Below are 24,282 nucleotides of genomic sequence, written 5' to 3' on the forward strand. Positions count from 1 at the left end.
ACTTGTAGCAATATAATTAGATGGTTAATTCTACTTGATATGTGACATTCAATCCCTTGTCCCTCCCTCATTGCTTATCCATCCTCATTACCTTCTCTGGGCTGAGAAGTCACAATTCTGTAATTGAAAGCAGAAACTACCACCTGTAAAATTCTCCTGTGAGGCTCTAGACGTCAGCAGCTTGTGGCCCCTTGGGTTCCAAGTTCTCGGAGTCTCCTTTGACTACCCACTTGCTTTTTGCCCACACTATCAGTTTCCCAATATTAGGATCTATTAGAAGTTTTGCCTCTTTCTACTTTCACTGATGCTCCTCCTTTCTTCAACTCGCTACTACATCTTCAACTCTTCACTACGTCTTCACAGCCTTGCGTTTCAAGCAACTGCCTACTTTGTCTCATTTCCTTTAACCTGTCTCTTGGCCAGCCTATAAAACGATTTAGTTAAAACTTGATTCACAGGCAGGCAGACTTCACTTTTATCAGTTGCACACCTGAAGAAAATGACTAGGGAGATGCTGACAGAAAAGGATTACAGAACAAATTAAAGTGTCCTTTATAAAAAGACATCTGGTCTAGGGTTCTAGCAATGATAAGCTGCAACATTCAGAAACAAGTGCTGTCAAAGGGGTAGGAAAACTATTAATGTAGAGGTGTATATAACAAAAGCCTCACTGGGTCAACAATAAAAGAGGAGGAGAAAAAACCTGATAGGATGACTAAGGTGAAAGTCTGACTCCATCTTTGAAAGAAATTTTAGATGAGCTTGCAGCACCTTATCATTATCAAAATGTATGATAGGGTGGATCACTCAAATGTGCGTGCATTTGGGAAAGCCAGACTTGCATACAAATGAATTCTTAATGAAGTAGTCTCAAAGGCGGTCACAGTTATTTATAGGTGTTAATTACTTCCCCCACTCTTTTTTTTTTTTTTAAGTAAAGGGATCCAGTTTTCAAATTCCCCAATAGCTTTTGGACCTATCGAGATGGAACTGTATTATTGGAAAGCAGATGGAAATACTTCTTGCATCACTGCAGTTACAAGGCCAGGAATCTGAATGGCTTCCTTTAAATTATTACGACATTATTTTAAAAAAACCCACTTCACAGGCTTCCTTTATCTGTCCTTCCTTAGCCATTAAGAGCATGAATTAGTACTGAATTTCACCTAAAACAAATTTGGAAGCTTCTGCTCAGACAAAAGTCCAGAAATTTAAGAGATGCAAAAACTACCATGAGATTTAAGAACCAAATCTACAAAAGCTTTCCTGCCTGGACTTCTGGAAGAGATTCTTACTTTCCACCCATGACAAGACAAGTGGCTATTTATGGGCGTGCTTGGAGCACAAGAATCTGTGTCCCTCAGCAATACTCAACAACACCCTTCACGATTCCCATTCAACCCATTATCTTCATGGCTGGAAAGGAAAGAAATCTTTGCTACTATCAATGTCACTCCTTAACTGACTGGAGCGTTTGTCTATCAGCCAGTGTATCACTTTTAAAACTCCCGAAAAGTACAGGACAGAGTACTTAAATACCAAACAAAATGTGTGCAAAAACCTAGAAGCACATTTTAAAATATTGTTTTCTTTTGCCAGAGATTATGTCTTGTTCCCATGTTTGTTTAGCTCATTTATGCATATTTATACTGCAAGACTCAATACCAGTAAACATATCTTGGCAATTCAAATTGTGCTTAAAGATTCCCACCCATCCCCCACCCCCGTTGAATCAGAAAGTGAAATCTACAGTCTCTTTTTGCCAAACAGGAAGAACGTTTGTTTGTAAGCACATAAGTCATATCTATGGTATATCTGTAGTTTAAGGCAATCTAGAAGATTTGTACTTATCACCATTTAGAAGAGGATTGTTACACTCTCTGACTGACAGGAGAATTAAAAGATTTGTTACAGCTGAGAAGGTGTTAGAAATGTTAATGACCTTGCTTGGTCTTTTCTTCTTCTTCCTCCCTCCTGCACCTTTCAGGAGACTATGCCAGAAAGGTGGCAACATTCCACTCCCTCCTTTAATGTATTGTAAGATATTGCCTCAGACCTTGGCAAAAGGAAACTTAGAAGGCAGGTCAAAAAACATGGGGCAAGGAGTTAAATGCAAATACAGTACACTAGACAGCAGGCTAGGTAAAGTATTGAAAGTAGCACAGCAATAGATGCCAGGCAGTGAGGCAACTGTACACAGCACAGGAATCCTCAAGGTGTGGAACTACTTAGACATGACAGCAGCACCTGTGCCCTCGAAGGTAGTTGTGCCATCCAGCCACAAAGCAGGGTGGAGCAATGAAGAGTAAAGGAGCAACAGGTGGGAGACAGGGCCTGAATCCTCTCCACATAAGGAAGCCATAGTTGCCCCAGTCAGACTCATATCCACTCTCAGAGTCTGGCATGGTGAGGCAAGTCAATGTGGAACAGAGATATGACTGTACGCCTTAGACAGCCACTAGCTCTGCTCACTAGGCAAGCCGTTATTTTTCAGCCTCAGTTCCCCATTCAAGCTGAAGTGTGGTCATTCTTTGCTCCCTCTCTCTTTTCCTCCCCACATTGCTGTCATCCCCATTGTAAGCTCTTTGGGGCAGGTTATGAGAAAGAAACAAGCATGTCACATCCTCAACAGACTCCTCCTGCAGGATCTCACCCCTCTCTAATCATCTTTACCTGCCTAGCACAGCAGAAATGGACATCTTTCCAGAACTATAAACATCCCATCTCAGATTCATGCAGGGCATGTTACCTAAAATCTCCTTGGGGGTGGGAGAGAGAGACTCTTGAGTTCCACAGGGAAGCTCATCTGTTTATTAACTGATGGGCTGTCACCTTGCCAGTGTTCCCTCTAACAAAGATTCCCAGATGTTGTTGACTACAACTCCCATAATCCCCAAGCAAAAGCCATTGCAGCTGTGGCTTCTGGGAGTTGTAGTCAACAACATATGGGAATCCCTGTTAGAGGGAACACTGCTCCCTGCCCACATGAAACCCACCTGAGAGAGTGGGTTACAAATAACTTATGTTTCCCCAATACCTACCTGATTTCTTTTACCCTGGTTTCCTTTACCCACATTAAGGTCATCTGAAGAGGTCTGTCTCCAGTTACCACCGGTACGTCTGGTGGCGACTCAGAGGCGGGCCTTTTCTGTAGCTGCTCCTGGACTGTGGAATGCACTCCCTGCAGAAATCCGTAATTTGAATTCTTTATTGGCCTGGCCTTCCAGGGTTTTTAAATTGTTGTAAATGGTTTTAATGTTTAATTGTTGTAAATGGTTTTAAAGTAAGTTTTGGACAGTATAAAATATGTTAAATAAATAAATAAATAAAATTAAAATAAAATAAAATAATGTTGTGACCTGGTTTTTCAGGTTTTTATAATTCCTGTTTTAACTGTTAATTGATTTTAATGGTTTTGTATTAATTGTAAACCACCCTGAGCCATTCTGGAAGGGTGGTATACAAATTGAATGAATGAACTAATTAACTATCTAACTAAATACATACATACATACATATTCTATAGCTTAATAAAATAATCGTTCATAAGGAAAGATCTAGCGTGGAGTGTGGTGTTTTGGAAGCTCTGGGGCATTTTGTCTCCTGCATGCCCAGCCATTTGTCTAGCTACTTGCTCACAAGTAAACCTACAGTGGGGTAGATTTTTACAGGTGCTTGTTCTGCAGTGACAGAGCGAATCAGCCAAGCAGAGGTTAAGGGACCCCCTCCCCCCAGAAAAGGTTCTCTCTGAAAAAGAGTACTAAAAGAGCGACTGAGAGTTCTAAGGAGCGAATTGTGGCCAGGGTGTGCAAGTTAAGCGCATAAAAGACCAGCTCATTTGTCACAGCAGGCATCTGCATTTTTATTTTATTTATTTATTAAATTTATATCCTGCCCAAACATACATCTCTGGGCGGCTAACAATTAAAACATATATAAAAATTAAAAAAAAATTCCTTACGACACTCATATACACTTGGGAAGCTGCTCACAAAGTGTGAGGATGTCTAACATAAAGGTACTTTACACACGCTACACTGATGGTGTTATACAGTATAAATAATTTTTTAAAATGTAAACAATAATTGGCTAGCAGTGCTCTACTGCTCCTTTGCTGGCTAGAGAATCTGGGATGGAAGCTATGTTGTTGAGAAAGACAGTTTGAGATAGAAAAATCTCATCGTCTTTGAGTCTGGTTTGGAATATTTATGAATTGCCGTGTTAAACAAAGACCTATACTACCTCTGAACATGGAGGTTTCGTTTCACCCATGTGCTTAACAGCCACTGATAGTCAATAGCCATTGATGGCTAAATATTCAGAGGCACAATCAATCTAAATACCAGAGGCTAAGGACAAATAATGGGAAGGGATGCTACCTTCATGCCTGGCTTGTGGGCTTCCTGAAAGCATCTGGCTAGCCACTGTTGGAAAGAGGATGCAAGCCAAGATGTGCTATGGTGTCTGAGCCAGCAGCTTTCTTATGCTTTCTCTTCTTCAAACAAGAAGAAAAATGTTCAGTGGGCTCAGAAAGATAATCTGGGAGCCAGTGGGTTCAACAAGCAGAATATTTGGCTTGAGAACTTGCAAGACCTAGGTCCAAATTCTATATCAATGGTGATTTCAATGGGTGGCTTCTGACATAATATTTGGACGATGCAATGATCCTGAAATCCAAATTTTTAAGAATAGTTTGGTAACCTACCCAATTTGCCCCTTAAAAATAAATAAATCCAGAAACAAACTCAAAATCTTGCTCATGGACTAGTCTCAGAAAAGCCACATAGCTATCTTCAAAAGGAACTTTTCTACGTGCTCAAGTTTGTAGAATACAGTAACTTGTTTTAAAAATAAAAACATGGCATCCCACCAGTGGTCCCACTATTTTCTTTCATCTCTGTGCGGAATGAGTTTTGTTCTGAGCAGCAGTATCAAGGCAGTATGTGTGCACCTGCATTCAGAGTGGGGCCTTCTGGATTCAACCTGAGCAGGATCTAAAATTAACTGAGCAGCCATCCAAAAACTTGTGATCGCGCGCATATGCGCACACCTTAGAGGAAACAATGCATCCCACCAATGCCATCTATTAAATGGGTATCGGCCTCTGTCAAAAGTCCTCATCTGCAAAATGTGAATAATGACCTCACAGTGAAGTTGATGTGAGGATGACTACAGTAAAAATTACAAAGCACTTTGTACTCCATCACATCAACTTCCTGAAAGAGCAACATTTACATCATGAAAAGTCAGCACAGCATTAGTGTCCACATCAGTGAACAACAGAAGATTCTGCAATTCTGGGAGAAGAGTCTGAATTTTCCAAACACAGAGTTCACATTTCCCCTCAAATTTGATTTCCCCACCTTGAGAAACTCATTTATTAATGGATTTACATCAGAATTCACATGGTGGGAGCAAATAAATGCCCATGCCACACAATTTCATCAGATATATCAAACACAGATAAAGGTATATAGCACACATATGGTGTCAGTGTGATGTATTGTTTAGAGCTTCACACTGGGACTGGAGATCCCTGGTCGCAGTTTGAGACCCCTGCTTTAATATTTTAAGTGAACACCTATACAACATAATGAGTGAAAAGGCCAAAGGCAATTTCTCTGCCTTCTATTTTGTTTAATTACTCTGCTCATCCCCTCCTCACTCAACCTTCTCCAACATAGTATGAGGGGCTGAAACCATACACATACAACTTTTCTACATGCCCAAGAGGGGTATGCATCATAGGGAGAGAGGACATCATCAGGAGAGGGAGCAACTGCTAAGGTGGGTCTTCTTACTAGCCAGTCTGACATCAGGTTGGCTATAGAAATTATCTATAGCCCAATTTTTCTTGCACTCAGTCTAAAACCTACCTTTCACTCTACAGGCTCTGCTCTCAAAGCCAGATCTCCCCAACTCCAAACTAGAGTTGTTCAAATAATATGCATAGCATCTTCCCTTTCACTGCTTACCTCATGTAGACATTATGACAAGGAAAAGTGCAGAGCGTGGATGATCTGCAATGAGTCAATAGGGGACTCCTGTTCTCTACGTTATGGATTAAAGAAATATAGAAATATATTGTTTCAAATTATACAATTAGCTTGTAAGTTAATATTGACATTTATGGTTTGGTTTCATTATCCGGGACTGAACCATTCTTACAAGTTAACCTCACAGAGCATCCTTGTAAAGAGAGTGGAACAAAGGAAAGAAAGCAAAAGCAGAAAATAGCACTTGAGAATCTCAAAATGACCAAGTCATTGTGAAGCTAAGAGATGCTGGAATGCCTTCTAACACACTTTCCCTGACATTTCCAAACAATAAAATATAAGGGTCAGTGGTACTGAAACAAATAAAGGCAGTTCCACTCATTTGCACTTATGAAAGCGAGTGACCCAAGCTATTATCACAGTCTTAGGCACTTTTTGTTCTTAATATCCAGATGCAGCAGTCTTTTTTATTTTAAAGAAATGACTGTGGCCACCTCGTTCACATTTTCCTTTTCTTCAGCATTTTCACTTCATAAAGCTGCAGTCAATGTGTTTTTGTGTGTGGTGAGAAGGGAGTGACATTTCCAATGGTGGTCTCGTCCACAGCCTACATTGGTGGCTCAAGTAGTCTCAGGATTACGTCTTTGTGTGTGATGAAAGGATATGAAAAGTCAGTTATTTAAACTCAGTCAAGCTGTTGATTTTGGGGAGAAAAAAGGGGTTTTCAATTCAGCTTGCTTCAATAAATCACTGGCCTTTTTTTCTTCTTCTTCCAAGGGCAGCTGCAGATAGCACACAATGTTCCCCAGAAACAAAGCAAAGTCTGAGGTGGGCTGCTGCTGCTTCTTTTCTTTTTTAAAGTGCAAACATTTGAGTGGGGGGGAGGAAACATAAATGAAAGTTAACCGACAAGAGAGTTTCAAATTTCCTACAAATTAACCTATGAATCCATCTGTTCAGAAGCCTATTGTATGATAAAATAATCTGCATCCAGTATGATTTTTTTTAAAAAAGCTATAGGTGTATTTATCAATATGCAACAATAAATAAATATGCAATGTCAAAAAAGAAGAGTGCTCATTAATACAGGGAAACTAGAGGAAAGCAAAGACTCAGATTAAGACAGGGGACATAATTTATGAGCCAATATTTTTCAAAGTGGCCATCTAGTCACTCAGAGGAGCACTTTTAAAGCTCTTAACAACCCATATAGCCAATGCTTTCCAAGAAGTTTAAATCTAGACATTTAGACATTAGTGGTTTTATGAATATAAAATACAGAAAGATAAAGTACTTAAAAACAGAAAAAATGTCATTGGTGTTTTATAAACAACTGCTTTATAAATCTGTACAACAGCCCAATCCTAAATTAAGTCCCACTAAGTACCCAATTAACCCCTGCTAACTGAAAAAAGAGGCACTTTCACAAAGTGGCAATTCTCTTACATTTATCAGGAGGAGAGCAATAGTCCCTATCCAACCTCAGGACAGTATCTCTCCAGTGGTTGTTGCCAATGTCTGCATTATGCTTCTTTTTACTTTGTGAGCCTTGTGGGGGGAGGCAGGGAACCACCTTATGTATGTATGCATTTATTTATTTTAAGTAAACTGCTTTGACCACTTTTGTTGAAAAGTAGTATATAAATATTTGGAGGAGGAGTACAAAAAAAAGTGGGGGGGACTGTCAAGTCTGCTCAGCATTGCAGCCTCACAGCACTGTCCAATGCACGTTTATTCAGAAACAAGACCCACCCTTAATCCAAAGAAATCTTGTGCCAAGGATTGCAGTACAAGACTGCAATCCTATGTACACTTACCTGGGAGAATGCCAGTGGGACCGACTGCTCAGTAAACATGCTTACAATTTAATAAAGTGGGCCTTACTGCTGAGTAAACAAGCTTAGGATTGCTCTGTGAATGTTTTGCTCTAAAAATCAAGGCGGGGGAACAAGAAAAATTCACAACAGGAATTACAATTTTTGCTCCAGTAATGCTGCATAGATTAAATAATCTATTATAATAATAAGAATTAATATTATTATAAATACATACAGCTCAGCAACAGACTATAATCCAGACTCTAGCTCTGAAAGGCTTAAAAGCAACATGATGCTATTTACAGATCTCTCTCTCTCTCTCTTTTCAGTGCATGCCTTGAAGCTTCCCAAGGCATAGACAGGGCAGGTTTATTTGTGCAGAACTGAAATATGCAACTGCTAGGAAAGTAAAAAGGCTGGAATGCTTCTAAATGACCCCACGATAACTCGGAAAATGGACCACTTCTTCAATGCAAATCCTCTCAAGAAAAGCTTCTGCACACAAAGTGAGAGGAACCAGTTACTGCATTGTTTATTGAGTTTCACTTGATTCCTCCTGACAACCATTTGAACAATGACTGTTGGGAAATGTCCCTCAAAGAATCGACAACAATGGTAGAGGCTCAGAGCTTTTATACTTAGTTAATGCTGATTTCTTTCTTTCTTTTTTAAGAGGGAGAAAATATTTCTTCCTGAAGGGATTAGAGGATGTCTTATAAAAGACACCTGCAAACAAAACAAGTGACAAAAGATCTTTATCATATTCAATAACAGTTATCCTTTGTACAAAGCCGGGTTTCTCCAGACATAAACAAACCAGCATCCCTTCACAATTCAACTGAAAACACATCAACTAAATCAGTACTACCAATAATCAGGTGAAGGATGGGGAGGGTAACAGACAGACAGAAGTCTACAAACATGACAAAACTACAATGACAGCAACTGTCAATGTTTCTCAGAAACCATCTGAGAAGCATGGAATCCAAACACAGTTGCAAACAATCCAGGATGAACCACTCATGGGAGTATGCAATATTTTCCATATATTGGACTCTGGGCTTGAATTGAGAACCTCTTGGTCCGGAGCTGCTATCTAACCCAATGAGCTTGTCTGTGTGCACTAAGAACTCGCTTCAGGCACCGAAAAGAGCAGGAATCTGTAACATAGGCCCATGTGAGTAGCAGGCAGTATGAAATCTCTGGATTGCACAGAAACATCTAGTAAAAGGGAACCTGGTTAGTATCATTCATAGCTATTGTAGATGTAAACTTTAATGATGGTAAATGTCGTTGGAACTTAGGAACATAAGAAGCTGCCATATACTGAGTCAGACCATAGGTCATCTAGCTTAGTATTGTCTACACAGACTGGCAGTGGCTTCTCCAAAGTTGCAGGCAGGAATCTCTCTCAGCCCTATCTTGGAGTAGCCAGGGAGGGAACTTGGAACCTTCTGCTCTTCCCAGAGCGGCTCCATCCCTTAAAGGGGATATCTTGCAGTGCTCACACATCAAGTCTCCCATTCATATGCAACCAGGGCAGACCCTGCTTAGCTAAGGAGACGTCATGCTTGCTACCAGAACACCAGCTCTCCTGGCCCTTGGGAGAAGGGCCAAGAAATTTTCACTGGAGGGGCTCTGGGAAGGGTACACATATCACAGTTAATAATATCACATAATATCACTCCTAATTTCTTAACCATGGTTAAGGGACTGTGGACATTATGGCCAGGTTCAAATGTAGCATGGAACCGCAGGTCCAATGGACCCGTGGTTCCACATCACCCATCCCCCCTGCTCTCCCGTGTATGTTTGGACATTGTGGAGAGGGGCTTCTTTGCAATCAGCGTGCCTGCAGAGAGGCGGGGGAGCTGGCTGTGTGGGCCTCCTCGACAGAAGGACAGCCTGCACAGCCAATCAGGCCAGAGTGAGGGAGGAGTTTCCTCCCTCAACTCTGGTCCCATTGGGCCCAAACTTCAGTGCCAGCATTCGAACGTAGTGCTGGCACTGCAAAACTGGAGTTAGGGGGTGGTGAAACCCCACTCTGACCAAAGGTACAGAGAGGATTTTGGTGAGGGGAAAAGCAGGTCCCTTTTTGCCTTTATCTCCAGTTTGCCGAGTTCAAACATGCAGCTTTGGAAACTGGAGGGAAAGGACCTCTGGTTTTCTATTCCATCTGAACTCTGCCTATGTTTTCATAAATGTTGCAATAACTTAAGTTGCAAATCCTGAAAGAGAACATGTGGAACCACCAGGAAGCATTCACAGAGCCAGAGATGAGCTGGTGGCATGGTGTATACATGCCAAACCAAAAAATTCTCTTTCCTCCCCAGTCTCACTGGCTGTTTTCACGGAACATTTTATAACCTGCCTCTCCTGACTTCTGCAATCCCCCGCAAAAGGCTGGCTACTAGGCAATATAGTCTGCCAAATAGTTTACATTTTCTGCACAGAGTCTATTTTCTTGTATATTTTAACATCTCTCTGTATTTAAAGGCTTAATATATTGTGTTGGGGGGAAACATTCCCAAAGAAAGAGAGCTTATAAAGATTTTAAAAATACTACTTTTCTAAAATCTCTAGGACTTGAAAAGCAGCCCTTGAAAAGCAGGACAAAAAACACCAGGAAACTTTGTAGTTTTTCTGTCTCTACTAGTGAAAAGATTAGTCTTCTTAAAAAAAAAAAAAAAAGGCGGCGGGGGGAGGATCCTTTTTTTAAAAAGGAGTAACTGTTTTAACTGAGTAGATAGTACTTTTTTAAAACCTCGATAAAACTTAACAAATTAATCTGGTTTAAGTCAGCTGTTACTGAATCAGATAAAGACCTACTCGATATAGGAATGTAATGCAATATTATATGTGGATGATAATGTATCATAGTGTAGATGAACATTCACTTTAATGATCACAGAATTAAACAGTGATCATGCCTGTTGCATTGGTACAACATTGTCAGCTATGTGGGACAAATGCACCTTTTCCATATTCATTATCAACTAGCTGACCCCGCACAGAGTATCTGTGCAGTTGTGCACTGAGCCTGTGGCATCCCCCCGCAGCGTTCTCGCTCGCTCCCCCCCACAGCGCTCTTGCTTACTCCCCCCACAGAGCTCTCGCTAAGCCCCCGCAGAGCTCTCGCTCCCTCCCTCCCCCCACAGAGCTATCGCTCGCTCCCCGCCCCCACAGCGTTCTCGCTCGCTCCCCTTCTTGGTCGTGGCTGTAAGCATTGCTGCCACGTATTGGCCAAGCTACAGCCCCCTATTCCCAGAGACCTCCCCACCCTCCCCCCAGGAGCAGCAGCGGTGGTTGACCGGGCCATTCCTCGCTGCTACCACCACCACCATGGCTGCTCGTAACAGTTGCATTCCAACTGACCTTAACCATCACAGGCTCCTCCTCCCTATCTGCATATGGAATCCCCACTGCCCAATCAGGTGCTTCTGCTTGCAAACTCTGTCAGCCAATCAACTCCTTTCTACCACGTCCCCACACATGGCCCGTCTTGGAGAATTAATAATATAGATAGATGCTGAAGTTCATTGGGGCAACCTTTACTGTTCATGGATATAGCAATAGCAATAGCAATAACATTTATATACCGCTCTATAGCCGGAGCTCTCTAAGCGGTTTACAATGATTTTAGCATATTGCCCCCAACATTCTGGGTACTCATTTTACCAACCTCGGAAGGATGGAAGGCTGAGTCATATAGTGAGCATTTGGGGCATATAGTGTAAAGAGTTCATTCTTGATTTAGGCAAGGACTACTTTTGAGAAGCTCTGGTATAAGAGGAATATAAGCACAGAAAACAAAATACCCTGGTTCATGTGTTTTCTGAAGCACAACTCTCTTCATACAGAGATTCCTGCCCATTCACCACATGGATGACCTTACATGCTAATGCCTAGTGGTAAAGGAAGCCAATTAATGCAGTTTTCCCTCTTTTTTAAAAAAAGCAGTGGTGGAGGGGGATCACAAGAATGGGAATCAGTAAAGCAACTGCTTCATTCATCGTCATCTATATGCTGGATGGGAGGTGGTACACCCACTCTTCACCACACCAAAGAGCCTGCCTCAGGTAATGTATGAATGCAGGTTCAGGCTATGGGAAGATCCTGATACAACAGCGGGAGGGTACCTAAACAAGGTCATATCACAACCTACAATGGTTGATGAACATATTTTGATGGTTTTCATTTTAGTTTTACTGTTGTTTTTATGATACAATGGTCTTTTAATGTTTTGATCTCGTGCAGCATTCTGATATCCTTGGAAAAAGGGTAGCACTGAAATTTGCAAAATAAAAATATGCTGATTACTCCATTGCTTCTTGAAAAGTGTATTAGTTGGGAATCTACTGAAAAGCCAATGCATTACCACAAATTAAGCTTTTACTACTTCACTGATACTAACATCATCTGTGCTTAGACAACTTTTTTTGTATTTAGAACAACTTATTTCTTTTGTTCTCATTACAGCTATTATTTTCAGCCCTATTATTGCTAATCTCTTCTTTGTAAATAGCCACACCTGTTTTAATCCAAAACAGTATGGTAAACATTGGCTTCTTTGAGAAAGTACATGCATAATTAGGTTAATCAGTGCTATCTTTTCATGTGAGTTGATTGTTTCTTTACTGTGGACATATTTCATAACACTGCAACAGGCTTGCCAAATGACTCGAAGGCAAACTAGGTGCAACTTACCAAGCATGTAGCTACTATGTACTGAAACCTTGACATAATGGTAAGCTGCAGGGAGCCACTCCTACCTGCCAGCTATTACTCATCTCCCCCCCCCCCGCACTCAGTTTTTGACAACACCCTTCTTAAACAGGGCCTTTTAATAAACCCAGAGGAAACCCTGACAAAACGACACACATATCATCAAACCCCAACCCCAGACAATATCAAATTCTTCAACAGTTTCCACTGGGATTACCTGTGTAAAATCCAGAAATGTTAAAGGAAGTAAATCATCCAGGTGGCCAATATCTTTGGAGAAACGGTTTAGAATTCTTCCTATAAAAACATGATTTGAAAGACATTGAAGGATTTCATCAGCGGTGTGGCTTTGTTCTCCAATTCAGAAATACAAATATTTACAGACACTGTTTTACTGCAGTTCAGTTTGGCCAACCAATCAATCACAGAAGAAGAAAATAGCGGACACTTCAAGTTTAAACAAAAGTATCTATTTGGGGCCAAATATAATGGGCAGCAGTCAGACCTTTAGTGGGGCATTGCTCCATTGGCAGAAGCTCCCACTGTGAAACAAAGCAGAGCTGCATTCAGGTAAGGGATCTGATGGTGCACTGCTCCACCAAAGGTCTGGATGGCTAGGTCTGAAAACCTTGTAAGTTTTGCTTTCCAAAAGCACATCTCCATCAAATAAATTGGGTTTTTTAAGCACATTCAGGGGTTTCACAGATTATTACAAATAATGTTTAAAGTATGCTAGAGTTCACAATGGTTCTTACAGGCCATATTAATGAGACAAGGGTGGGTGGGTGGACTTAGCAAGAGTTCCACTTATCCCATACCAATGCATTACGAGACAACTAGAATCAAAACTGTGCCCAGACCAGACCACACCATGTCTCTGGACCCTTCATAATTTTAGCTAACTTGATCTAGCTTTAGCTAACAGCACAATCCTATGCATCTTGACCCAGATTTCAGTAGATCTTGCTCCTCAGCAAGAGTGTATGTGATTGCAGTCTAATTCAAATTAGATTTCCACATCGGGAAGACAGCAAATCTGTATGCGGTACCATCTGAAGCTACAGATGATGCTGAAATCAAATTTCTGCTCATTTTGGTAGTGCAGGATGTTCTTTCTGAAAAGAATACACAAACATCCAACCACTCTGAACTTTTGGTACAGCTAATAACTAATCTGTCATCACAGAGGCATTCACATTCTTCTACTTGAATAACATTTCTGATAAAGAGACTTTAATCTTTCTATTCCTATGATGGCTAATAACATACTCTTTTTAAAAACCTACTAAAAGACTACTTAAAATTAAGAAAGGATTGTACAGTGTCAACTTTTAAAAAAAATTAGAATGAAAGAAGTTTTGGACAATGGCAAACAATTATACACAGATTTTTGGCAATGCATTATTGTGTGTTATGCAACAATAGGAAGAGTTACCAATAGGAAGAGTTACCAATAGAAAGGTGTCCTTCTGTGACAAGTTTATATTATGTAACACTCGATATTTATATCCCACCTTTCTTCTATCATGGAGCTCAACACAGCATATATTACACAAAGTTCACAGATGATCATCCATCAATGCACTGACCAAATCTATACCTACTGTGAGGTGGCGGAATCATATATCCCCAGATCTTGCCATTGGGCCCCCATAACATTATCAGATAGCTCTGGCATCTTATATTTCAGAAAGCTGTACAAAGTGAGCTAGATCTTCTCCCAGAACATTTGCTGTGATAAATTTGCTGTGAGCCCAATAATGCTGTGGTGCACAGCTGCTCAACAACTTCAGTGGAAATTCCACCAATATAACTGCTTGGAGAACTATTGCTTCACTTGATGATTCATTTTGTAGCCTAAATTCATATTCATTGATTACTGATTAAATTGATCAAATTTGAACCAATTGATTAAATTGATTATTCATTTTGGAGCCTCTTTCATATTCTGAGTATTACACTGTTGCCAGATAGGGGGGTGCACGGAACCGCCAAACTGCGGTCCGGAACTGGGGTGGGGGTTGCTTTAAGAGTGGGGGGAGGGTTTACTTACCCCTCCCACCGCTTTCCTGCTCTGACGCCCATAATTTTAGTAGTAATTGGGGCAGCAGGATACCTCCCTGCCGCCACTTCCCCACTTTCACTATGAAAAGCTCCCAGGAGTCCTCTGCGCGCGCACAACATGCGCACGCTTCACGTCTCTGTGACGTGCGCACACGCAGAGGACACCTGGGAGCTTTTCATAGCGAAAGCGAGGAAGGGGCGGCAGGGAGGTATCCTTCCGCCTCAATTACTACTAAAATTACGGGCGCCAGAGCAGGTAAGCGGTGGGAGGGGTAAGTAAGTCCCCCCTCTCTTAAAGCAATCCCCCCCCCCAAACCGAACCACCCAGGTCCGGACTGGTCCGGGCACATCCCTATTGCCAGATTTGAAAAATATCCTAAGTGTTTGTGTTTATTGTACCTCTGTAGCTCTGTGATTTGTCCTTCTGTGACAAGTTTATATTATGTAGCACTCGACTTACTGCTTGATTTAAGGAAATTGATTTTGCAGCTGCTACTTGTAGGCTGGAACTTGAATCTTTAAGCCACTTTGGCTTCTTTGAAAAGAAGTGGGGTGTATGTTTAACTATTTAAGAAAACAAAACACAATTGGCAATGCAGGCCCATATGCAATCAAACTTTGTTTTTAGAGTGAAAGGGGAATGTTCCATTTCCCTTCTGCTTATACCCCGCTGGCTTTGTGATCTTATTATTGTGGAAACTTCAAACTGCCCCTCCATGGTCTGATCAAGGTGTAGGTAAATTGCTTTGATATGCCATGTGTAAGTTTTTGAGACTAGTCCTAAGGTGTGCAGAGCAGCTTTGGGATAGCTGTGACGTCAAGAAATATACTGTCAATATGCCTTGATATGTTAAAAGTTCAGGAGGAAGAGAACAAACTGGTTAAAATGTATTTCTACCCTGACTGATTTTTCACCACTGCTGTTCCATAGAGGTATTTTAAAAGTGGGTGTGACCTTTTACTATTCTTGCTCTATAGTTTCTCTTTATACATAAAATAATGTGCCATGTTCAAAAGATCCAGCTTCAACTCTGCTCCTTCAAAAGGTTACATGGGCACATGGAAGTAAATAGCTGATTTGATCAAAATGTCCAAATTAGCCACACTTAGAGTAAATCACATATTCAAAATGTTAGTTTTCATCAAAGTTCTGAATTCATCAAAAGAGGTTGATGTCTCAAAATACAAAATGTGTGCAAATTCACGATTGCAGGATGTTTTTCAGGAAAATGATATTTTGGTAGTGCCAAATCATGTTGCATAAGACTAGGAATCACCATGTTCCAGTAGCAGTTTATGAGGTACTGCTTCAGTGTTACTTACGTCCATGAACTGGTTGTTGCTGTACTTTTGATCACCTAGAACTGATTATGTGGACACAACCTCCAGGCTCAAGTCTGCAACAGGTTGTCTATCTTTCATAGCATAAAGCAAAGACTTCATATCCAGATTTTTAAAAAGTATACCTCACCAGAGACTACTGATACGGTCTATCAATGCTTTTCAAAAAACCCATTTCAGTTTTTATTTAAGTAAAGCATGAATACAAACTACCATTTACCAAATGGTAGCTCATAACAGTGTGCATGTAACCATATGATAAGCTAGTTGTCACTAACAACTTGCCATAGGGAATTATTTTAGTAGCCTGCTTTCCTGGATTTTTGGTGGTGTGTATTGGTAAAATTCTCACCACTTGGCAGAATATTGGAGTCCCCGAGTTTACGATGTGGTTAAATGCACATATTGATAAGTGGTATTCTATATTTTTTGGAATCTCCAGTCCTTATGGAAACACAAGAAAAGCATGCAGATGTGGGGGCTCCATCAGCTAAACTCTCAGCAATGGTCAATGTTTGCTAGTTTTCACATCAGCTCTAAGCACTGTACCCTCGCCTCTGCTTCCCACTCTTATCCACACAGTTTTCTCCTTTCAGACTTGTCTTCTCTTTCTGCCCTAGTTTAGTTTCATTTCAAGTTGCTTCCTGGAATGCCTCCGCTTAATGGATCTAGGTTTAATGTATTTCCATAACGCAAAGAAAGGATAATCTTGAACTGGTGGGGTCTTAAATTTCCATATTCAATTTACCCAAGATTAAAAGGTTAGATTAAAAGGCTATAAAATTATGTGACAAAACAGTCTAGATGCATATTCAAATCACTTAATATACATTTGTTGGCTTCTCTTTGATCTCTTTGTCCTACTGGTTCCACAGCTATGCAAACAGAGATTGGGCTCCACTGTCGTAACCAGATTTCCTAATCTTTCTTGTGCTATCTGCATATTCATTAAAACTCATTGTGGCAAAATAGCTTCAAATAAATAAATAAATAAACACACACACACACACACACACACACACACACACCCCTTATGGATGGATGCCTGTGTGTGAGAGAAGAGAAGTGAATCCAACTAGCTGTACGTATGCTTTCACGTTTGGATAGCAGTCCTGAAGAAATTAAGATATAGTCATTAGGCAGGTGGATGGGTACAGATTTCACTTCAGTTTGAGGTACACCTGATGCTTGCATACCAGGTTATGCAGGTACACCTGAGGCTTGTATGCATGCCAGGCATCCCTGCACACCTCAAGACAAACGTGTGTAAAGCTGGCCTGGAAGAGGATAGGAGCATAGGAAACTGCCATATACTGAGTCAGACCATTGGTCTATCTAGCTCAGTATTGTCTTCACAGACTGGCAGCGGCTTCTCCAAGGTTGCAGGCAGGAATCTCTCTCAGCCCTATCTTGGAGAAGCCAGAGAGGGAACTTGAAACCTTCTGCTCTTCCCAGAGTGGCTTCATCCCCTGAGGGGAATATCTTGCAGTGCTCACACATCAAGTCTCCCATTCATATGCAACCAGGGCAGACCCTGCTTAGCTATAGGGACAAGTCAAGCTTGCTACCACAAGACCAGCTCTCCTCAGTGTGAGAGCTGGGGTTTTTTTTGCACTTTATTTTTATTAGTTTTCTACATATCAATGTGACTTCCCGTTCATCTTTCAACACAGTTATACTGCAACATCCATATTTGCTCTCATGTAAATATTTTCTTAGTATTTACATATCTGGTTATTATGTCCTAATCCTCGTTTTCATCACCATAGTAATCTATTAATTTCATTACTATAACAAATTCCCCAACTGTTATTTTTACATTTCAACCCCCGTTAATAAATCCAAATTCACATTGTTTTTCATATACCACAAAAAGGGTTTCCAATCTTCCAATGTGACTATCTCTTACTAATACAGTAAGTTTTGCCATTTCTGCATATTCATATGCCTTCATCAGCCATTCTTCTTTTGCTGGAATTAAGATATAGGGATAAATTTCTATTTTCTTTCGAGATTTCTTCATTAATTTGCCCAACAGAAAGGATTCAGGTCTCTTATGAAATACACATTTAAAAATCTTTTTAAGTTCATCATAAATCATATCCTAAAACCTCTTTACCTCTCTGCAGGACCACCACGTGACAGAAGGACCCCTCGCTATCTTTACATTTCCAGCACTTATTTGATATATTTTTATGCATTAAAGCTAGTTTCTTAGGTGTTAAATACCACCTGTACATCATTTTTAATTGAATTTTCTTTTACATTATAACACGCTGTAAATTTAAGATCTTTCTTCCATAACTTCTCCCAGGCCTCTAAGTTAATATTATGACCTACATCTTGTGCCCATTTTACCATTGTTGATTTTACCACTTCATCTCTTGTCTCTTCACGTAATAACAAGTTGTACATTTTGGTAACTAGTTTTGCTAATCACTTTCACATAACTCTATTTCAAATTTTGATCTCTGTTCTTCGAAGCCTATTTTTGAATCTTTTTTTAAAACCTCATTTAGCTGATAATATTGAAACCAGTTGGTCACTCTATCTTTTAGTTCTTCCTCCTTTTTCAGTTCCCATTTATTATCACACTTATTCAACACTTCATTATATGTCGGCCATCTGGTTTTCATATTCACTTCTTTGCACACAACAGCTTCTAGCGGGGATAACCACAGAAGTACCTTGTTTTCTAAGTATTTCTTATTTCTTTCCCAAACTATTATCAAACTTCTTCTGATATATTGATTAAGGAAGTCCCTATGTACTTTGGTCTTATAAAATAAATACGTAATAAATAGCATCACTAGATGTACACCTTGAGGTGAAAGTCCGGCAGTGGGGAGAGAAAGCAAAAGAGAAACTGTCCATCTAGCAAAGCCTGAAGCTCCATTATCACCAATTCGCCTCCCCACCAATCTGTAGTTGAAAAGTCTGCCTGCCCGGAGATTAGGAAACTGAGAGATGCGGGGGCGGGGGGACAGTGTGTGCAAAGGAGGTGGGGCTGGCATCAGCCCTTGACACTGGCTCGGTCGTCAGGGGTCTGGTTTAGTAGCTTATTTGTTTGTTATTTCTTTGTGTAAACTGCTCTGAGCCATTTTTGGAAGGGCGGTATAGAAATCGAATGAATGAATGAATGAATGAATATTTTGAGTTATTCAGAAGCTCTGGCCTACACCCAATATTGTTTATTTCTATGTTGTTTAAAAGAAAAGCCTTTAAGATGCTTTTTCCAGGCATAGCTACTATGCATCCACCAGCATTTCTAGGCAATCAGTTAGGGATGTGCGAACCGGTCCAGGTTCGGTCTGGAGGTTTGGGATTGAACTGAACCCTGCCCCCCCGCCCAGGTTCTGTCCGGACCAGAATCGAACTGCCGGACAGATCTGCAATTTTTTTTTAATTTTTAAAATTAGTGTTAAATACCTGCAGCCCCTTCAGGGGGCTTGCTGTAGGCCACGGGGGGGGGGTCAGTGAGGGTTCCCCCTCCCCCTGCCAGCCTCCCTCATCACCACCGTGGCTGGGTAAATGTAGTATTTTTGGCCCTTTGTGGCCTCCATAAAGGTGAGTGGTGGCCATTTTGGCCTCCACCTCGCATACGCAAATGCCCTCTGCGAGGCCGGAGGCCGTGCCAGGCCTCGCAGAGGGCATTTGCGCATGCGCGCAGCTACAGGTATTTATCACTAATTTTAAAAATAAAAAATAAAAAATCCGTGGAGACAAACACACCCCGGACTGGGGGGGGGCGGTTTCAATGGAGGCCGGACCGAACTGTCCCGGTTCCATTCGAGGCTGGTCTGGCCTCGAACCGAACCAGGCCAGACAGTTCTGTGAACACCCATACAATCAGTGAGGTGAGGCGATGGCCTCGGGTGGGACCTGTGCCATGGGACTGCAAGTGCAGGCACACCACACTGCCTGTGGGTGTCATAAGAACACAATAAAAGGCCTGCTGGATCAGGCCCAAGGCCTATCTAGTCCAGCATCCTGTTTCACACAGTGTCCCACCAGATGCCTCTGGGAAGGCAGTGAGGACTTGCCCTGTCTCCTACTGTTGCTCCCCTGCAACTGGTATTAAGTGGCATCTTGACTCTGAGGGTGGAGGTGGCCTAAAGCCACCAGACTAGAAGCCATTGATAGACCTCTCCTCCATGAGGAGAGGTCTAAATCCCTCTTAAAGCCACCCAGGCTGTCGGTTGCCACGACATCTTGTGGCAGAGAATTCTATAGGTTGGTTATGTGTTATGTGCAAAAGTACTTCCTTCTGTTGGTTCTAAATTTCTTGGCAATCAGTTTCATGGGATGACCCCTGGTTCTAGTGTTACGCAAGAAGGAGAAAAATTTCTATCAACTTTCTTCACACCATGCATGACTTTTTAGACATCTATAATGTCTCCCCTTGGTCGTCTAAACTAAAAAGCCCCAGGTGTTGTAGAAGGTGCTCCAGACCACTAATCATCTTGGTTGCCCTCTTCTGCACTTTTTCCAGTTCTACAATATCCTTCTTAAGATATGACGACCAGAACTATACACAGTACTCCAAATGTGGCCACACCATAATTTTGTATAAGGGCATCATCATCATCATCAATTTTATTACAGTATAAGGGCATTATAATATTAGGATTTTTGTTTTCAATCACCTTCCTAATGATCCCTAGCATGGAACTGGTTTCCCCCCCGCAGCTGCCGCACATTGAGTCAACACTTTCAATGAGCTGTCCACCACAACCCCAAGATCCCTATCCTGGTCAGTCACTAACAGCTCAGACCCCATCAGCATATATGTGAAATTGGGAGGGGGGGGGAGGGTTGCCCCAGTATGCATCACTTTACACTTGCTAACAATGAACCGCATTTGCCATTTTGTTGCCCACTCCCCCAGTTTGGAGAGATCCTTTTAGAGCTTCTCGCTTTCTCTTTTGTATTTCACTACCATAAATAGTTTGGTGTCATCTGCAAGTCTGACCACCTCACTGTTTACCCCAACTTCTAGATAATTTATGAACAAGTTAAAGAGCACTGGTCCCAGTACAGATCCCTGAGGAATCCAACTTTTAACTTCCCTCCATTTAGAGAACTGTCCATTTATTCCTACCCTATGTTTCCTGTCTCCTCATCTCCCTGCCGCTGCTCCCAGAAGATTCTGCTAAACCAGCCCCCTGACGTCAGAGCCAGTGTCAAGGGCTGTTGCCAGCCCCACCTCCCTTGCACACACTGCCCCCCGCCCCCGCATCTCTCGGTTACCTAATCTCCAGGCAGACAGACTTTTCAACTACAGATTGGTGGGGAGGCGAATTGGTGATAATGGAGCTTCAGGCTTTGCTAGATGGACAGTTCCCCTTTTGCTTTCTCTCCCCACTGCCAAACTTTCACCTACAGGTGTACATCTAGTGATGCTATAAGTTCCATTCTCACTGAGTCACCTTCCTTGTTGACACCTTACTGTCAATCTGCAGCCCTACCTCACTCATGCATGTTGCCCTTCCACATCTGACTGCCTGACCTTCTGCTGGGCTTTTAAACTGAAAATTGGCAGTGAGGCAGCAGCGAACGAGTCAATTCAGCAAGAATTGAGCTTCTAGGTTCACTAGATGGATGCCTGTAAGCAGAAGGTGTGGGGAGGGAAAGAGAGGGGGAGGGAAAGAGAGCAAGAGGGAAAGCTTCCATCTAGCAAAAGCTAGATGCTCAATTCTCATTGAGTCGCCTTCCCACCATCTGCAGTTTAAAAGCTTGACAATTCAGAAGATTAGGAAGCTGGGAGATGCGAAGGCCAGCGTACATGAAGGAGGCAAGGCTGGCACTGTCTCCTGATGCTGGCATTGACATCAGGGGCTGAGCCAGGCCAATAGATGGGGAGACTGGGGATTGTGATTGCTTACATGTTCTCTATCAGGTAGGCACTTTGTAATGACAAAAGCTGAATTGTCTACAGTTGAAGAAATATTCTGTCTTCGCTCCTGGCTGAAATGATGGCACCTAAATCTGAACTGAGAGGCTGGTGTCGCAGAGGCTAGTTTCAGAGATACAAACCAGTAATTCAATAATAATAATAATAATAATAATAATAATAATAATAATAATAAGAAGAAGAAGAAGAAGAAGAAGAAGAAGAAGAAGAAGAAGAAGAAGTAGTAATCGAATCACTGCTAAACACTGTCCGTATATTCAGTAGCGATATAGCAATGGAGTTTGGACTAAACAAGTGTGCTGCATTAATAATGAACAGAGGGAAAACAACAAAAACAGAAGGAATAGAACTGCCCAATGGAAGCAAGATCAAGAATCTGGAAGAGAAAGAACCTTACAAATACTTGGGCATTCTCCAGGCTGATAACATCGCACACACTGAAGTTAAAAGAAAAATTGGAAGTGAATACATCAGGAGAGTTAGAAAAATCCTCAAGTCCAAACTCAATGGCGGGAACACCATACAAGCCATAAACACCTGGGCTATACCTGTTATCAGATACATTGCAGGAATAATAGACTAGACCCAGGCAGAACTTGAGACGCTAGATCGTAAGACCAGGAAAATCATGACCATCAATCATGCTCTGCACCCCCGCAGTGATGTCGATAGGCTATACCTCCCTTGCAGCTCAGGTGTAAGAGGAATGCTGCAAGTCCATCAAACAGTAGAGGAGGAGAAAAGAGGCCTTGTGAAGAAGATGCACTTCAAATGGTCAATAATGCGAAACTATTCAACACCAATGAAACAAAGCAGGCCTACAAGAAAGAACAAGTCAAGAACCGAGCAGAAAAATGGAAAAATGAGCCACTGCATGGTCAATATTTGCACAATATAAGTGGAAAATCAGACATCACCAAGACCTGGCAATGGCTTAAGAATGGCAACTTGAAGAAAGAAACAGAGGCTTTAATACTGGCTGCACAAGAACAGGCACTAAGAACAAATGCAATAAGAGCAAAAGTCGAAAAATCAACAACAAACAGCAAATGCCGCCTTTGTAAAGAAGCAGATGAAACCGTGGACCACCTAATCAGCTGTTGTAAAAAGATCGCACAGACTGACTACAAACAAAGGCATGACAAAGTAGCAGGGATGATACACTGGAACATCTGCAAAAAATACAAGCTACCTGTAGCCAAACATTGGTGGGACCATAAAATTGAAAAAGTTGAAGAAAATGAAGATGTAAAAATATTATGGGACTTCCGACTACAAACAGACAAACATCTGCCACACAATACACCAGATATAACTGTAGTTGAGAAGAAAGAAAAACAAGTCAAAATAATCGACATAGCAATACCAGTGGATAGCAGAATAGAAGAAAAAGAAATGGAAAAAATCACCAGATACAAAGATCTACAAATTGAAATGGAAAGGCTGTGGCAGAAAAAGACCAAAATAATCCCAGTGGTAATTGGCGCCCTGGGTACAGTTCCAAAAGACCTTGAAGAGCACCGCAACACCATAGGGGCCACAGAAATCACCATCAGCCAATTACAAAAAGCAGCTTTACTGGGAACAGCCTATATTCTGTGACGATATCTATAACAATTGACAATAAAATTCAGCCATCCCAGGTCCTTGGGAAGGACTCGATGTCTGGATAAAACAAACCAGTCAATAACACCTGTCTGACTGTGTAAACAAGAAATAATAATATGATGATGTTGTTCACACACACACACACACACACACACACACACACACAGAGAGTTCCCTGTGGGGTAAAACACACTTAACCACAATATTACTTCTGGAATACTCTTAGGCTTTGTAATACCACTGTTAGAGAAACTACAGTGTGAGGTCAGCAAGGGTATAGATCCAAATTCGGAGAAGAAGTTAATTGACTAAGAGAGAGAGATACATACATACATACATACATACATACATACACACACACCCCAAATATATAAATATAACACTTTTCAACAAAAGTTGTCAAAGTGGTTTACATAGAAAAACTAATTAATTAATTCATTGCTTCCCTGTCTCCAAAGACCTCACAATATAAAAAAACACAAAGTGCACCCCAGCAATAACCACTGATGCGGTGATGGGCTTAGACAGGAACAGTTGCTCTCCCCCTGCTAAATGCAAGAAAGTCACCACTTTTAAAAGGTGCCTCTTTGCTCAATTAGTAGGGTCTTAATTGAGCTTAAATCTCAATGAAATCAAATAGATTGAAGTTAGTTGCAATTCAGTTCTCCCATTAACTTCAATGGGACTTAAATTTGACTAACGTTTTCAAGATTAGGGGCCATAGTCTGGAAACCAGAGTTACTTCAAGCATGCTGAGTAGGATGCTTGACTTCTTCCCTTTGAACAACTGATCTGTTTAAAATATTTAAATACTCCT

General features: G+C 41.3%; 1 protein-coding gene across 2 annotated transcripts in view; it reads right to left on the reverse strand.

The window, feature by feature from the left end:
* ABCC4 (ATP binding cassette subfamily C member 4) overlaps nt 1-24,282 on the reverse strand; it is a 227,092-nt gene that overhangs the window by 90,170 nt on the left and 112,640 nt on the right. For both annotated transcript variants that reach the window (XM_053311913.1, XM_053311912.1), the window contains one exon: nt 12,756-12,835. In XM_053311913.1, coding sequence (XP_053167888.1) covers nt 12,756-12,835 — 80 coding nt within the window. The remainder of the gene's footprint in view (nt 1-12,755; nt 12,836-24,282) is intronic.

The sequence above is a fragment of the Hemicordylus capensis genome, chromosome 3 (assembly GCF_027244095.1).
Source record: "Hemicordylus capensis ecotype Gifberg chromosome 3, rHemCap1.1.pri, whole genome shotgun sequence".
In the NCBI taxonomy this organism is placed as follows: domain Eukaryota; kingdom Metazoa; phylum Chordata; class Lepidosauria; order Squamata; family Cordylidae; genus Hemicordylus; species Hemicordylus capensis.